Genomic DNA, 18,678 nt, shown 5'->3' on the forward strand with positions numbered 1-18,678 from the left:
GGATGAGTTGGGGACGGCTAGCCGAAAAGTCGGATGAATGGCTCGGATCATGCATTTTTTGAGAAGTCTGTTATGCGCAGGGATCACTTAACGCTCGGATTGATCAAATCCTTTTAAAAACCATGAATAAAATTTCTGTATTATCTGACAGATTTATTTTACTTCACAGATACAAATATTAAAAAAATCTATATCTATAAATGTGTGGGACGGCACTGCCGACCCTGACTGGCCGCCACTGTCTCATAGCGTCAAATATCCATGATATAATATATCAGCATATAAATATCGTGATATTTAATGTGATTTATATCCCCAATATACAGGGCGTTTCAGAAAAACGTAACACCGTCTCTAGGATAGGTAAAAAACTGCCAATTTTGCCAAAACTACTAGCAACATTGTAATGAAATTTAGTGAGTTTTAAGAAGTAGTTATTGTGCATTTTTTAACAGACAATTAAAAATTTAATATTCATTATTGGCGCACATGTGGATGTTTACGATTTAAATTAATTTCTTATATTTTATTTAATAATTGTTTAAATCCCGCTGCGACGGCCCTGGGCTCTTTTTATAACAACATGTAGATCTAATGCCGAAACAGCAGGTTTTCATATACAGTCGAACCCGCTTATTAGAATACCGGTTACAGGAATATCCCGGTTTAAGGAATAGAAATTTGAGGTCCCGAAACGTTTCTACTATCCACCAATGATCGTTTATTAGAATATCCCGGTTATAGGAATAGTTTTGCTTCGCACGAAGGCTATTCCATTAAGCGGGTTCGACTGTACTTGTATTTTTATGTACAACTTACTTTGCTTCGAGTCTGCGAAGAGTAAACATTCTCTTTTGTCACGCTTATCAATTTTTACTGTAGTCAGTTCTTCAATAAAGTGATAAATTATCTACAATTTTTGTCATTCAACTGAAGTGAAAGAGATTTATTCTCATCAACCAGTGGGTAATGGTCTGAATAAAAAAAAAATAGTACACCACTAAGATACTTAAAATGAAAAATCATTTTTGAATTCCTCATTATATTGGTGACAAAAAATCTATCTACCCTTTTTTCCTACAACGTGCCGTTTTCATGAAAAAAATAAAACATCTTAACCCTTTAAAAAGTATTCGAAATAAGTTTCTATACATTCATAATATACAACACGTGTAAAAATTTTTGTCTCTTCAACGCCCTGTATCTTGAAAATGGATGGCGTTAAAAAAATTTTTACTAATCAAACCCCGATTATTTTTTAATTTTTTACCTACTTAGAGACGGTATTACCTTTTTTGAAAGACCCTGCAGAAACTTATTTCAAATACTATGTAAGGATTAAGATGTTTTATTTGTTTTGCATGAAAACGGTTTTTAGGTGCATTGTAGGAAAAAATGGGAAGATAGATTTTTTGTCGAGGGTCCTGAACGAAGATTTTCAATTTGAAATATCTCAGTGGTGTACTATTTTCTTTTCTTTAAATAAATGTGACCATTACCTGTTTGCACGCCAATGATGAATATAAAATTATTAATTGTATGTCAAAAAGTGCACAGCAACTACCTCTTAAAACTCACCATATCTCATTTGCATAATTCAAATAGTTTTAGAGCAATAAATAAATCGTGAATTTGTAACAAAAATTTCAACAACCTGTATCTAGGAAACAAAGCATTTGCTTACATACGTTTATAGAGCAAACTGTCATTATTTTTTCATGTAGAATTACCTCTAAGGCCCAACACATACAGTAAAACGGAAATGTAACGAAACTGAAACTGTCAGTTACTTTTGAATTTCATTTGAGTTTATGCAGTAGACGCCTATGGTCCACCACATACGGGGAAACGCAAATGTAACGAAACTGAAACTGTCAGTTTTAAGGCGGGTTCTCACTTGTCAGTTTCGCTGACGCAGTCTGGCTGATTCATTAATAATGAAAAATAAAAAGTGACCATTGCATTCACGTTTCATGTTTTGCTCCATTCAGGCCCACCACATACGGTGAAACGCAAATGTAACGAAACTGAAACTGTCAGTTACTTTTGAATTTCATTTGAGTTTATGCAGTAGACGCGTATGAGATACCACACATGATGAAACCATATGGACCGTTTCAGACCGGCCGTTTGAAACGCATATATTTCAGTTTCATTGAAACCGGTGTGCAGGAAACTTGTATTTGCGTTTTTATCGGGTTTCGTGTTTTTGTGTCGTAGTTTGGCCTAGGCCAAACTAGTTTGTCCTAACCGACTTAGGATAAACTAGTATGGCCTAGGCCAAACTAGTTTATCCTATCGCGCGTAGGCCAAACTAGTTAATCCTAGGCCAAACCAGTTTATCCTGATATAACTATGTACACACACTTCAGGCCAAACTAGTTTATCCTCATATAATAAAGATTCACATTTCAGGATAAACTAGTACGGCCTTCTTCTTCGTCTTCTTGTAGTGCCTATCCGTTTCGGATGTTGGCGACCATCATGGCAATCTCTACTTTTCACACTGCTGCGCTGCTCTGAAAAGACTTGTAGTGGTTGTGTTGAACCACGTACGTAGATTTTTCTAGGTCTTTTTTAGATGCGTCTGTAAATACGATATTATGATTTTTAAAATAATTTTTAGAATTTCAGAATCAATTAATTTATTAGCACTAGCAAAATTATTTTGTTCTACCTTGATTTTATTTCTACCAACTATTGTAATTTGTGTGATATTATTTTCAATTTCAGGTACTGAACTTAAAATCAATCGGGCCGTGCCGATCCTGTGTGTCTATCCTGTCTATCCGATGATAGATCTAATCATGACCACTTCACGAGAAATTCTACGTTTGACGTCTATTTGCCGACCCCGTCCTCGGAGTTAGTAAAGAAATCGATATTATATTCCGCAAAAAAATGTACAACCATCTCCCCCTACAACTAAAATCTGCACCATCTTTCCCCAAATTCCGTAAACTGACAAAAGCCTACTGTCTGAAAGACCATATTATTCAGTAGAAGATTTTTTTTAGTCAATAACTAAGAAATTACAGTACCCTTTGCACAAGTAGTATTTTTATTATTGTTTTATCTATATTTGGGTGTCATATGCAGCAGCTTAACTTTTTAATTTTTAACTTTTTAATTTTTAAACTTTTTTTATTAATTATTAGGTAGACTATGCATTTGCAATTTATTTAAATTTTTGCAATTGATTATTTCTGTTTTAACTTCATTATTATTATTATTATTTAAATACATTGACGATTTATGTAATTTTAGTAAATTGGATTGTTACTGTTTTGTTTTTTGACTATTTATAAGCTTTGTCGATAAAATTGTAAAATTTTTCATGGCAATAAAGCATATTTCTATCCCTGAGAAGGGGTGGATTTCACCGCCCCCCCCCCCCCCCCCAAGTAAAAGCAACCCTGGACCCAAGTCCAATAATGAAGTAGAGGGTAAGAGAAACTTAAATACACATTTTCAAGGAAATCCATCGTTACAAGGAAAATTACACTCCAAAGCAGTCATTTACTGGGCTAGACAGATGGCCTTTACATTTGCAGGAGTGAATATGGTACCAGCACATGATCCATCTCCAAACAAACGAGAATATTGTAGATTGATATTACAAAAAACGGCAAACAAGATACTTCTGTAAGTTTTGCAAATCATGGCTTTGTATGGAACACATCGCTGCCTGCTGTGGTGATTGCGCTGACCAGAATCAACTTTGAATTTGGCACCAAATAGTTTTTGTGTTGATTTATTTTTTAATTTTTCTTTTATTTTAACGCCTTATTTATACCTTTTTTTATTCATGTGTACCCATCGAATATAGTTAATTTTAGTTTTTTCATGAAAAACAATGTCCTAAATAAAATCATGTATGTGTTTTTCTTTATAATTCGACAGATAGTTGATTTTATTAAATGGCCTACAATAAATATAACGAAAATGAGAAGGAATCTCAATTTAACCAATCTGAAAAGATTTCTTTGAACAAAAAATTCAAAAAATGAATTTTACGACATTTGAAATTTGTTTCTGATAGGCTTAAAGCGCTGGTTTCCTCGAAAGCGGTGCTGACAAACTGCGACCGTAACACTGCGATGAATGACGTCATAAAAAACTGTACCATGCAAAATAATAGCAGTGGTTTCCAAGGATGCGGTGGAAGCCACCGCTTGCTGAGTTTGCACATTCCATTGCCGCAGTGAAGAACCTTGAATTTTTCACCGTAATCTGACGTAATTCATCGCAGTGCTACGGTTGCAGTTTGTCGGTGCTGCTTTGGAGAAAACCAGCGCTTAACGCGTCCACTAGTATAACCAACTATTCACCCGTCCGATGGAGTGTTAATTTGATTACTTCCGGTAAGTACAAATTTATTTTTTTACGCAAACGTGATAAGTAATACTTATGAGTGTGGCTATTGGGACCGTGCAAGTTCGGCAAAGCGACCTCTATTTCTACGCTTTGTACTTTTATTCGCACTTTTAATTATATTGGCCAATTATATTAGTCCTGGTTGCTGGATAATTGTCAAGACCATAGTCCAAAAAAATTTTAAGAAGAAAAAATAAGATGCAGGTTATGTTTAGCAAACGTAAACAATTGTATGTAGTAAATAAAATCAGTTATTAAAATGCAGTACTGCAAGCAAAATACAATTAATTAAATTTACCTTTATATAATAATTGCATATCATATCAATATTGTGGAGCAATATATAATTTTTCTGCGTCAATGACAGAAGGTATGAAATATACGTCAATTTGACAATTTCAATTGACAATATGAATTATTTAAGATAGTTGGAATATTTCTCCGCGACTCGCGCACGGTCGTTTCTCGTTTCCCTTTCCAAGTACTTGCACACCGCGAATAGTTCTGTCGAATAGAAATGTATTTGTTTATTTTCCAGATTACGGTTTACTTTTTGTTTTTTTTTTTTTTAATTTATTTATTACCGTTCTATATTTATCTTAGTAAACTTAGTAATAGTCGGTATGGTGTTCAAGCTGTTTAATGTTGAGTCCATCAATCTCCTCAATAGTGAAAAAATATTTTAAACACTTCCAATAAAATAACTTTGTAAAATACATCCACGGGATAATAGCCATTTACTAATTCTATGGAGGGCAGTACAATATACACATGTCCAAAATGCAACTTTTACAGGAGAGACCTTTAAAGTTTATTTATTTTTCCCCAAATCGAGCTTTTTTTTATTTATTTATTTACGGGCTAAATAAATAAATATAAAAAATTTAAAAAATTGGAAAAAAAATCCTTTGTAAAAGGTATAATTTTTTTTTATTAAAAATCCCTTTAAAGGGCTTCATCACAACAAAACGTTTTTGATATTTTATAAAATCATCATCAGTGTTAAGATAAACTTGATGCTAGCTGAGCCACAAAAGAAAATATTAGGGTAAACACCCTTTAAATATCACATTGATGCGTTATAAGTGCATACTTTAAAAAATTGCCTTGTGATGGTTACATGGCAACTGGGATACTGCCCTAAGGTAATGTATATCCCAACACGTGGGATCCAAAATTTACTTGTTTACATACCGATGACTTAATGGCAAAAACAAGGCAATTTTTCAAAGTATGCACTTATAACGCATCAATGTGATATTTAAAGGGTGTTTACCCTAATATTTTCTTTTGTGGCTCAGCTAGCATTAAGTTTATCTTAACACTGATGATGATTTTATAAAAAATCAAAAAAGTTTTGTTGTGATGTAGCCCTTTAAAGGGATTTTTAATAAAAAAATTTTATACCTTTTACAAAGGATTTTTTTCCAATTTTGTGATTGATGGTATACAGCCAACTACAGGAAAAACATTTCTTTTTCTTTGTGGATTTTGTAAATTAAAAAAAATCCTGATTTAGGAAAAAAAATATACTCTAAAGCTCTCTCCTGTAAAAGTTGCATTTTGGACATGTGTCTATTGTACAGCCTCCACAGAATTATTACCACTGACAGTATGTATCAATGATACTACACATCTACATATACGTTCTTCATGTTTTGATTTAACTTGTTTGAAAATGAATTATGAAGCTTGGGCAAAGGTAAAATGTAACAACTATTTATAAGACTTCTATCCAAATTTTTATTGCTTCTCTCACCTGAGTTATCTTCATCTGGTTCATTTTTTAAATCATTTTCATCTACTATTGTAAATAGCTGATTTTCTATATATTTTTGGTTCCCTTTAACACACTCTTCCTTAATTTTGGGTTTTAGTTCCATTCCTAATAAATATCAATTACATCACAATCAGTCCTGTGATGGATGACCGAAGTTAAGTTTAACGTTTGAGTTAAAGTTAAGATAACTCTCAGGAATAACGTGCCCATAACTGTATAGGTAAAATTTGGTGTGCTGTATCGCTCGCAGTTATGAGATAGTTATATCATCAACGTTATATTAGAAAGAAGTTTTGAGGAACAAATTTTGAAGTAACAAAGAGAACCTTATGTACAAATAGTACAAGTTGGAGTGAGCGAGAGAGATTGTTCCGAACATACCCGTCGTCGGCTACCGCCGATGACCGAATAGGAAACAGCTGTTTGGGTTCCTTGGTGTTTGTAAGTTGCTTTCAAACGGTAGATAGAAACAGGGTTGCCAGATTGGTGTATTTTCCCAAAATTTTGGGTTAATTTGAAAGCGTCTATTGAAATTTTTCTAAGCAGAAATTGTAGTGGGATTTTTTTGGGGGCGGAAAATTATGGATGATTTTAAGGGGTCATGGTGAATTAAATTTGCGAATGTACATAGAACTGTATATTATACTCCCATATAATCGAAGATGATAGGAACTATGAATTATTTCCATGGCCCTCGTTGATATTGTTATGAATTTTGCTTTACTGTTCTCTTCATTTGACTAATAATTTATTAAAATGCGGCAACAATTTAAATTTGGAGACTTTGGGGTATTTGAGCTTCAATTTCAGGGAATTTCAGTTTCTAAGTGGGGGATTTATAAAATATCATCTGGCAACTCTGGATAGAAAGCTCAGTATGTACTTAAAATAAAATTTCAACTTATATCGCTCGATTTGATTTTTGTATAATTTTTAAAATTGTATTACCCTTCTATTCTTAATTATTAAATTACTAGCTTCTAAATTCACTTGATTTCTGTCTAAAAACAAGTCAAAAGATGAACCTAACCTTGCATAACTACAGAGTTATCTCATAACTTGAGGTTTAACGTCGCGTTATAAAGTGACCAGATAACTCAAGAACTGTCAAGAAATAACGCAAATAGTTAAGTTAAGTACACTCGCGATCATATAAAACGGGTCACTCGATGAATTATTTAAGTTGGATGTCTCGAATTTTCTAAACCTGTTGTCCGATTTGAGTGATTTTTTTAGTATGTTATAGCCTTATTCTTTAACAATATCGCCATATTAATATTGTTGCTAGACAGGTAAATTGTCATTGTATACCGGGTGTAACAATCATACTGTGTTTATTCCTCAAAGTTTGAAACACCCCGTGGAATGTTTTAGCATAGATAAAATATTGAAATTAAAACTCGATTGTAGCCTTAGGCTTTCTTAACCTTTTCTTTTTTAATTTATTTGTTTATGTTGGATAATAAAAAATTTACGCACCTTAACAACTAACCATGTTCTTTATCAATACAGGGTGTTTCTGAATAAGTGGTACAAACTTTAAGGGGCAATTCTGCATGAAAAAATATTGACCGTTTTCTTTATAAACGTATGACCGCAAATTTTTCGGTTTCGAGATACGGGATGTTGAATTTTTTCTTACAAACTGACGATTTATTTATTGGTCTAAAACCGGTTGAGATATGCAAATGAAATTTGGCTGATGTCAAGAGGTAGTTATGGCGCATGTTTTGACATACAGTTACGAATTTTATATTCAACATTGTCGTGCATACGGGATGTATCTAAAATGTTTATACCCGTATGCACGCCAATGGTGAATATAGAATTATTAATTGTATGTCAAAAAATCCACAATAACTGCTTCTTCAAACCTACCAAATTTCATTTGCATATCTCTATTGGTTTTAGAGCAATAAATAAATCGTCAGTTTGTAAGAAAAATTTCAACATCCCTTATCTCGGAAACGAAGCATTTGCGGACATATGTTTATAAAGCAAACTGTCATTATTTTTCATACAGAATTACCCCTTAAAGTTTGTCGCACTTATTTAGAAACACCCTGTATTGATGAAGAACATGGCTACTTATTAACGTGCTTAACTTTTTTATTATCCAACATAAACAAATAAATCAAAAAAGAAAATGTTAAGAGAGCCTAAGGCTACAATTGAGTTTTAATTTCAATATTTTATCTATGCAAAAACATGCCACAGGGTGTTCCGAACTTTTAGGAATAAACACAGTATGATTGTTACACCCGGTATACAATGACAATTTACCGGCCTAACAACAATATTATTATAGCCATATTGCTAAAGAATAAGGCTATAACATACTAAAAAAATCACTCAAATCGGACAACAGGTTTAGAAAATTCAAGACATCTAACTTGAATAACTCATCGAGTGACCCGCTTTTTATGATCGCGAGTGTATGATACATCACACCAATTCGATGGTTATAACATAACTACAGGATAACTTTACGTTAACGATAACTTCGGTCATCCATCACAGGGCTGATTGTTTACTACTATTATAATTAAGGGGATTAGATTCTAAGAGGTACAAGTGATAAAATGATTTAGTTGAGAAAATCGAAGTCAAAGTTAACTTTACATAGTAAATTCTATAGCGAATTAATCACTTATATACTTATTTTGAATTAATTGTCTACATACATTTTATTTATCTAATTGTAAAAGCTTTTTTAAAAGTTAGTATTTTTTTCATTCAAAATATTTAACAACGTTTGCACTTGTACCCCTCTGCTTCAAATTTTACATTTGTCTCTTTTTGCTACTTAACTACTTTCCGAATTTCTTAAAGTAAAATAAAAGAAAAATTATGTTAAATATTTTACTCGTAAAAAATCATATTTATTAATCATAATCTGAGACCAGATCCACTTCAGTTCTTGCTTTATATTCCAACGGAATATCCAATTCCAATTCTTGGAAGTTTCTTTCAGGTTGTGGTTTATTAAAGGTTTCGTGATTTTGACCTTTGAACAATGCTAAGGGAAAATCTTCTGACAGTTGACAGTGTATCTGTCTGACTGCTTTTCAAAATAAAACCATTGCATTGTTCGTAAGCCCTTCACTCTGCCGTTCATTATCGCGGTTATACTTTTAAAATCATTTACATCCAATTGGTATATTTATATATAAATTATAATTATATTACATTACATAATTATATTATATTATATGTACTTACATATATAAATAGTCTGTGTTATTATTTCACTCCTTTTAAATACTTTTTTAAGAGATCGTTTTGCAAATAATATGTTAAACGATTCACTAAAAATAATATCCAACACCTTACAGGCAAAGGGATAAAAGTGTACTTATACGTGTTTGTCGCAAACTCTTTTTAAATATTTCGTAAGTAGTCAAAGTAGAATATGCGATATGTCGCCACCAGTACTTTAATTCACCTGATCTTTTTGCCACTAAATTTTTAGTATCATCTAGTAATATTTTGTGCACTTAACTCATCTTACAATATTCTGTCACTTGTACCCCTAAGCATCTAACCCCCTCAATTGTTATTGCTATTGCTATTCTTACCTGAGCTATCTTCTGGTTCATTCTTGAAGTCTCCAATATTTGTTGATGTGGATAAGTGATTTCCAATGTATATTTCATTATATTCAACAAACTCCTCTTTAATTTCAACTTTAAACTCCATACCTAGCATATAAATTGAATAAAAATATTTTAATACGATATTATAGCCGTATTCGCGCTGTACAACCTGAACGTATTCAGAGTAAGTTCGGGCACAGAATAAATAACCATACAGAAGCGAAACTCCTGCCGAAAACGGTAACTTAATTTCCATGCTCATGTGTCAACGTAACTGGTGCAATCTCACTTTTGCGACTGACGTGACAGTTGTTTATAGTTAAATTTTATATTTATATTTGTTTTATTTTATATTTTATTTATATTTAATAGTTAAATTTTATATTTCATATTTAATTAATAACAACTTGTCCAAAATATTACCTAATTTGGAATGGTCTATTCCTTAGAACATCATGCTCTATTCTGTAACTGGTGCACAAGGTCAAATATTTCGGTGCAAACAAAATCAATGGAAACGACAGTAAGATTCGCTTCTGTGTGGTTATTATTCTGTGGTTCGGGATTAGTCTCCAAGGCGCAGGCGTCAACGTAAACTTATCCTGGACATGTTCAGGATTTTATTCTCCGCGAACAATTTTCGGATTCGTAATGACGGATTGCATACATTAAGGTTAGAGAAGAAAGCCTTTTGTTGTCCCATTCTTATTTCAAAATCAATGTCAACAAAAAATGCAAATGCAACAAATTTGTATGTCAACAATAGGACTTTTCATCGATTGTCATTTGTTTCGAGCTTCTGTTATATGTTGTATAATCTGTGGATATCAAAAATGTCGGTTTCAACAGATATACGGAAGATACCCCAGGTGGGTAGGAAGTTTATTCCACAGTCCCACACCGAAATAACGGTCTGCCTCGAGGATTCTGGGGGAGGCAAGTCGACATTGAAAAAGAAGAACAACAAACAACTCCATATAGCAACTTACAACATCCGTTCCATGGCAAAAGACGAAAAACTCTACGAACTAGAAGAGGAATTAGGAAATATGAATTGGGATATAATGGGACTATCAGAAGTTAAAAGAAGAGGTGAAGGGTATGTGGACTTACATTCAGGCAACAGGCTCTATTATAAAGGCAATGAAGACTATACATACGGTGGAGTAGGTTTCTTAATCAACAAGAAGAGAAAATCACAAATTCAAATAATTGACAGCATCTCAGACAGGGTTACATACATGATTTTAAAACTAAATCCAAAAACCAAATTAAAGATTGTGCAAGTTTATGCTCCAACTGAAAAGGCAACTGATGAAGAAATAAATACTTTTTACGAAGATCTTAAAAAAGCTATAGACACCAACAGAGAATCCAAAATAATAATAATGGGAGATTTTAACGCCAAAATTGGAAGTAAGATTGAAGACTCTGAAAGCAAGATTGGAAATTTTGGATTCGGCACAAGAAACACAAGGGGAGAAAAACTTATGGAATTTCTGGAACAAGAAAACATGTATATTATGAATACCTTCTACAAAAAGAAACCTAACAGAAAGTGGACATGGGTTGCACCTAACGGAACCACCAAAAATGAAATAGACTATTTTCTCTCAAACAACAAAAGAATATTCGAAGACGTAACAACAATAAACAACGTAACAACGGGTAGTGACCATCGTATAGTTAGAGCAAAAATAAATATTAACATGAAAGAAGAGAGGAAAAGAATATTTAAAAAAACAACGCGAATAGATGCCTTTAAAGTAAAAACAAATGAAGAGCAATTCCGAGAGGTCTTAGCGGATAAGTTCAAATATGATCCTTCACATAATCAAGATGAAATTGACGAAATTAACAAAAACATCAATAAGAACCTTCTCGAAGCCGGACTACAGGTCGCAAAGAAAACAAGTACTAAAGAAGACAAAATAAGCAACGAAACTAAACAACTAATGACGGAAAGACGACAACTACTAACGCAAAACAAACGCCATACTCAAGAATACATAGAACTTAATAAAACAATTAGAAAAGAACTAAAACGCGACTTACAAAAATGGAACGAGAACTTAATAGAGCGAGTCATTGAAAACAACAGAGGCTTAAAATGTCTAAGACCCGCATTGGGTGTTCAAAAAATCATTAAAATTAAAGACGCCAATAGTAAGGAAGAGAAGGTCAAATATAAAATAACAAAAATAGTCGAAGACTTCTACAAAAGCTTGTACAGCTCGCAAAGCCAGCCTAATGAATCAACAAAGGAGAACGTCAAAAGAAAAATAAAAAACGTGGGATCAGAAGTACTACCAAATATAAAGGGATTCGAAATAGAAAGAGCTTTAAAAGAACTAAAAAATAATAAAGCTCCAAGACAGGACGGTATAATTGCCGAGCTCTTGAAAACAAGCAAGACAGTAACAATCCCTATACTAACAGAGCTATTTAATAAATGTCTCCATAATAGCAAGATCCCTAAAGACTGGAACGAAAGTCTAGTAATACTTTTACACAAAAAAGGGGACAAATGTGACCTACAGAATTATAGACCGATATCGTTGCTCAGTCAAGTATACAAACTATTCATGAGAATTATTAACAACCGGTTGACCTACAAAATGGACAATTACCAACCAGTGGAACAGGCTGGCTTCCGCAAAGGATATAGTACATCAGACCATCTGCTGACAATGAGAACATTGATAGAGAAGGCAAATGAATACCAACTACCCGTATTTCTTGCCTTCGTAGACTATGAAAAGGCGTTTGATAGTATCGAGATGTGGGCCATAGAACAAGCTATTAATAATTGTAGAATAGATTCGAGATATAGACAACTAATACATAATATATATGAAAATGCAACTATGATAGTACAACTAGACGAAAATACAAATCCCATCCCTATTAAGAGAGGCGTGAGACAAGGAGACGTAATATCGCCAAAGCTTTTCAACCTAGCACTAGAAGACGTCTTCAAAACGACAAATTGGTCAACATGGCATTAACGTTAATGGCAAGAAGCTAAATCACCTCAGATTCGCTGACGACATTGTGATTATAGCGAGCTCATTCGAGGAACTGCAAATTATGATAGAGGAACTCGCAGGCAGCTCCCAATACGTCGGCCTAAAAATGAACATGAAGAAAACAAAAATAATGACAAACACAGATGACCCCAGACGCATAACTATAAATGGCAGTGAGATAGAAAAAGTCCAGGAATATATCTACCTAGGCCAAATCCTGAAACTTGACAAAGAAAACCAAAGTGCGGAAATTAATAGGAGAGCAAGACTAGCATGGGCAGGATTTGGAAAACTTGGTTGGATACTTAAGAACCGCAAAATACCTCAATATTTGAGGACCAAAGTGTTCAACCAGTGCATCCTTCCTATCATGACATATGGGTGTCAAACCTGGACCCTAACCAAGGCAAATATGAATAAACTAGCTACAACAGAAAGAGCTATGGAAAGAGCAATGTTAGGTATACGACTGTCAGATAAAAAGAGGAGCGACTGGGTAAGATCAAAAACAAAAGTCGAGGACATAACAACAAAAGTTGCCAAACTTAAATGGAGCTTTGCAGGCCACACTGTTAGACAAAAAGACCAACGTTGGAATGCCACGATACAACATTGGAGACCTTACCAAAGTAAACGACCGAGAGGAAGACCACAGATGAGATGGGTTGATGATATTAAAAGAGTAGCCGGAACGAATTGGAAATATGTTGCTCAGGATAGAGACCGATGGAAGGAGTTGGGAGAGGCCTATGTCCAAACGTGGACGATAGAAGGCTAAGAAGAAGAAGAAGAATCTGTGTATAATATTAATATACCTACTCGGATTATAGACATAATATGACAGAAGCTCGAAACAAATGACTGAATGAAAAGCCCTATAACAAAGCAAAGAGAAAGAGAATAACAGCAGCAAGAACAGGCAAAGGCAATGGATTAACTTTATATTCAAAGCCTTTCTTAGAAGTTAGAAATTTGATCAGCGTCTTTTATTTCGACAATATAATTTGGTACTTCCACGCCAAAATTCGGCTTACATTTTTGTAAAGAGTAAAAGATTGTTGGGTTATTTGGAAATTGCAGCTTGTTATTTAGATATAAAAATTACCTTTAACTTCCAGGGGGTTGAACATTATCTGAAGGAAGGAATAATTTAGTAAAGCAATAATTTCCAATTTTGATATATTGAATTTGATAGGTTGTGGCATTGTGTTGTGGTTTATTACACCACAAAAATAATGAAATACAGTCGAACCCGCTTATTAGAATACCTCTTAAAAAAATATCCCGGTTTAAGGAATATAAATTTGAGGTCCCGAAACATTTATAGTAGCAACCGATGATCGGTTATTAGAATATCCCGGTTATAGGAATACTTTTACTTGTCACAAAGGCTATTCCAATAAGCGGGTTCGACTGTATAACAAGACACAAGAAATAGTTTCAGAATAAGTTTGATGTGTTTTTATGTTTCATTATATTCAATAAGGGACTAATTTAACTCATAAATAAACAAGAATATGTAGGTACTTTCATCTAGATAGAAGAAATTAAGTAAAAACAGAGTACAATTCATTGTAATACTACTGTAATAGATATTAATTATGGAATATCGAACGAAAAGTAATAAGATAATAATACTAAATGGAAAACATTTAAAAAACAACTAAAAAAGCTTTAATATAAAAAATATTAAAATTTGTTTGAAGAATATTTAAATGATACAATACTTTACATAATTTCAAAACTTTAAAAACCAGTATCTACATCTACAAGTTGTTTAACAATATTTTAGGTTTAAGTTAAGAATTGGAGGGAGTAAGAACAGAATGTCAAGAACTTCTTCCCAAATATTTTGTGCGCCTGTGCGAACTTAAAATCCGAAACAAAACCCTCGAACGTCGAGAGGGTTTCCCGGACACATTCAGGATCTTTTTCTGTACTGCGCGAACACCGAATTAAAAATCCGGAGTGTGTTCAGAGGGAAAATTTCGACCTCCGCGAACGCTCAACTTTGTAATGCGCAGGCGTTCTCCCTCTGGGTACGTTCAGGTTGTCCAGCGCGAATAGAGCTTATATACAGAGACAAAACAATATTTATATTTTTTTATAGAAGAGTTAATGAAAATAAATAAATAAACAATCAATCTATAACTACCTCTTAAAACCCACCAAATTTCATTTGCATATCTCAACGGGTTTTAGAGCAATAATTAAATCATCAGTTTGTAAGAAAAATTTCAACACCCCTTATCTCGGAAACGAAGCATTTGCGGACATACCTACGTTTATGAAGCAAACTGTCATTATTTTTTCATGCAGAACTATCCCTTAAGGTTTTCCATACTTATTTAAAAATTGATGAAAAACATGGATAGTTGTTAAAGTAGGTACCTAACTTTTTTATTATCCAACATAAGCGAATGAATTAAAAGCATTAAGAAAACACAAAAAGTTGATTAATAGCAAGCTAAAAATTTGTTAATACTTTAACGGCATCTAGCCGGACAAACTTTGATGTACGGGAACACTAGAACAGGAGAAAATTTATTTATGGAACAAGTAAAAAATTTGGAACGTCAGACTACGAAAACGTCCCATGTATTTTGTCGGACAGAACTTCCAATTGATTTGTTAACCTTTCTTTAAACTCTCCTGCAAAAATCAGACTGTCATTTATCACCTGTCATAATTCCTGTAATTTAATATGTTCTACGTGTCGGACTTGTTAAAATGCCCAGTTGGTGATAAATACCAATCTGATTTTTGCATGAGAGTTTAATGAAAGGGTAACAAATCAATTGGAAGTTCTGTCCGACAAAATACATGGGACATTTTCATAGTCTGACGTTCCAAATTTTCAACCTGTTCCACAATTAAAACTTCCCCTGTTCCATTGTTCCCATACATCAAAGTTTGTCGGACGAGACACCGTTAAGCTATTAACAAATTTTCAGCTTGCTATTAATCATTTTTTTTGGTACGCTGGATCCAGGCCTATATAGTTGGGTTTTAATTTCAGTATTTTATAGATGCAAGAATATTCCACAGTGTGATGTGATATTAAAAAAAACACAGTTTTATTGGTAGTTAGTACACCCGGTATACAATGACAACTTACATATCTAATTAGCAACAATATTATTACAGCGATATTGTTAAAGAATAAGGCTATAACATATTAAAAAAATCGGACAACAGGTGTTTAAGAAATTCGAGACATCAAAAGTTATCCATTTTTAAGGTAGTGGTGCGTTAATTCTCTGATATGAGGAAAAAAGTGTTAAATTTGTTTGCCGTCAAGTTTGTACCAGTGGGTTATGGTGTTTATCAAGTATATTGCGTGTACGCCTAATTGTTGAATTTGACCATACAATATGAATATAATACTTTTTATATAGTATAGGGATGGTTATTAAAACTGAAATATGAATAGTAATTTTTTATTATGGGCAAAAAGCAGACACTTTTTATAAATCAAGTTTCTATCTATGCTAAAAAATGAGAGAATAATTAAAATTTATCTTTGATTAAATATAAATTACATGATTGCTGTAATAATAATTAAACACAATTATTATTTTGACACGGGACAGATCCTCCTTCAGAAGAAAAATATTCATGCAGGCGGTGCATATTCTCGCGTTATAAATTCATGTTAGTTTAGACTTTTACGCCCGGTTTCATAATGAACTTAAAGTGAACATTAACTAAAGTTTACATTAACAAGTAGATACATTAACAAGTAGGAACATAATATGGACTGGATATAACCCTCTATTAATTCGCCTCAATGTGGACCGTAATAATTGTTTCCAGATTTACTATTTAAGTACATATTTTATAGCTGCAATACCCAAACCACCCTCTGGACTAGATCGGATAAGCACCCAGCTTTTAAAAAATTTAGCGATCAAAGTTTTACGCTGTAATTTTCAGTTTAGAGTGAAATTTGGTAGTGGTACCAAAAAAATTCGGACACTAGAGGGATAAACACCAGCAAAACCAAACTAATGATCATCAGCAAGGAAAACATAATTGGAACAAATCTGTATGTGAACCAAATGAGAATTGAACGTGTCTCACAATGCAACTACTTGAGAACTATAATCAATGAGTGGTGGGACAATATCCAAGAGATTAGATGTCGCATCGGAAAGGTAAAAAGTGCATTCTTGACTATGAGCTCTGTGGTTAAGAGCCATGACCTCACCCTAGAAACAAAAATAAGGCTCTTTAAATGTTACGTGTACTCAGTGCTTCTATACGGAGTAGAAACGTCTACATTGAAAGCGGAAATTCTATAAAAACTTCAGGCTTTTGAGCTATAACTGTACAGAAGGATCCTGAAGATACCATGGACAAAGTCACCAATGAAGAAGTGCTACGGAGGATGAACACAACCTCAGATTTGGCCAATATCGTGAACGGCCATAAGCAGTACTTAATACATATAATAAGAAATCAAGGCATATTTGAGCTACTCCAATGTATTTTGCAAGGTAAAATTGAAGGAAAAATGGCCACAGGACGAAGAAGAACATCCTGGCTTGCTAACCTGAGAGCATGGTATAGAAAAACCTCAACACAACTATTCTGTATAGCAACCAACAAAATCATCATAGCCAGAATTATCGCCAACGTTCGGAATGGACAGGCACCCTAAGAAGGCAAAATTAAACTTTTATGCAGTGTGTAGGTATTCTCAAATGAGATTTCAAATGGCCTGCTTGTGTAAATTGTTTAAAACATGGGGGAAAGGCAGTTTTTGTTTTTATTTGATTCCTTGGACCACCATCTGCAGATAGCTATTTCTACATATCAGGCGTCATCGGTGGAGCTATGCAGTCACAAGTCTGAATCAAACACCAACAAGCCTGCCTATTTAAGGGAAATTACCGCCATGCAATAATTCCACCTTTAAGACGCAAAACAGCGACATCTTTCGTAAAACGAGGAAAACGAAAAATCTCAGATACAAAGTTTATATATTATGTAATATACAGTCGGAAAAATGAAAGAATACCCATAAACTATCACATCAATCACTTATTTTGTATTTGCTGTCTTTTTCTATAACAAACGTTTGTTATTTATAGAAAAAGACAGCACATACAAAATAAGTGATTGATGTGATCGTTCATGGGTATTCTTTTATTTTTCCGACTGTATATATGTTTATATATTTAATATACTATGTATTATAAAAAAAATGATATGAAAAATTTAGTTTTAAAACCTGACGCTTCTCAAGTTTTGAGAGCGAAGTTCTCCTAGAGGAACTGCTACGCCACTGGTAGTCGGAGGGACAAGTTAACCTTCGGCTGTTCCCAACCGTAGATGCTATCGAGGAGGTACTTTGCAAACGACGAGGAGGTACTCTTCTAGTACCGGAAAATTAACATCCTATTCCATAACATAAAAAACCAATAAAACCAACATCCCCCCAAAACGATTATTCCATTATTAAATTATTAACTTAGGTAATTGACTCAATCTTCTTTCTTCTTCCAGTGGCCAGCGCCCTTAATATTGGAACTAAACCCTGCGTCCTTTCCTCAGACTTAACAAAAACAAAAAAAACTACTTCTTCCAAACGTAAGTTAGCCTCCAAATAACTTAAAACACATTTCGAACAGAAACAGTTTCTTGACAATGGTCACTGAAATGGAAGTTTAGCGTCTTGACTCGACGAAGAGTTAAGAAAGAGTGCTTTTTCATTTCCTGATTTTTGTCAATCAAGGCTAGGCGGAAACTATGTCTTTGACAGGTGGTCAACTGATAAATCCAAAATTTACCCAAAATATAGGTATATTTTGTTATACATAAAACGGTACCCCGTCAAAATAGCCCCGTCAAAAAAGCTCCGACAAAAGAGCCTGCAGACAAAATAGCCGCG

General features: G+C 33.6%; 1 protein-coding gene across 2 annotated transcripts in view; it reads right to left on the reverse strand.

Annotated features, from left to right (window-relative positions):
• Window positions 1-18,678, reverse strand: part of LOC126886565 (zinc finger protein 112-like) — a 75,758-nt gene that overhangs the window by 11,448 nt on the left and 45,632 nt on the right. The window contains exons 3-4 of one of the 2 annotated variants that reach the window (XM_050653512.1): window positions 9,736-9,858; window positions 6,137-6,262 (exon numbers count right to left, since the gene is read on the reverse strand). In XM_050653512.1, coding sequence (XP_050509469.1) covers window positions 6,137-6,262; window positions 9,736-9,858 — 249 coding nt within the window. The remainder of the gene's footprint in view (window positions 1-6,136; window positions 6,263-9,735; window positions 9,859-18,678) is intronic. The other variant, XM_050653513.1, reaches the window with a different exon arrangement.

Source organism: Diabrotica virgifera, chromosome 6 (assembly GCF_917563875.1).
Source record: "Diabrotica virgifera virgifera chromosome 6, PGI_DIABVI_V3a".
In the NCBI taxonomy this organism is placed as follows: domain Eukaryota; kingdom Metazoa; phylum Arthropoda; class Insecta; order Coleoptera; family Chrysomelidae; genus Diabrotica; species Diabrotica virgifera.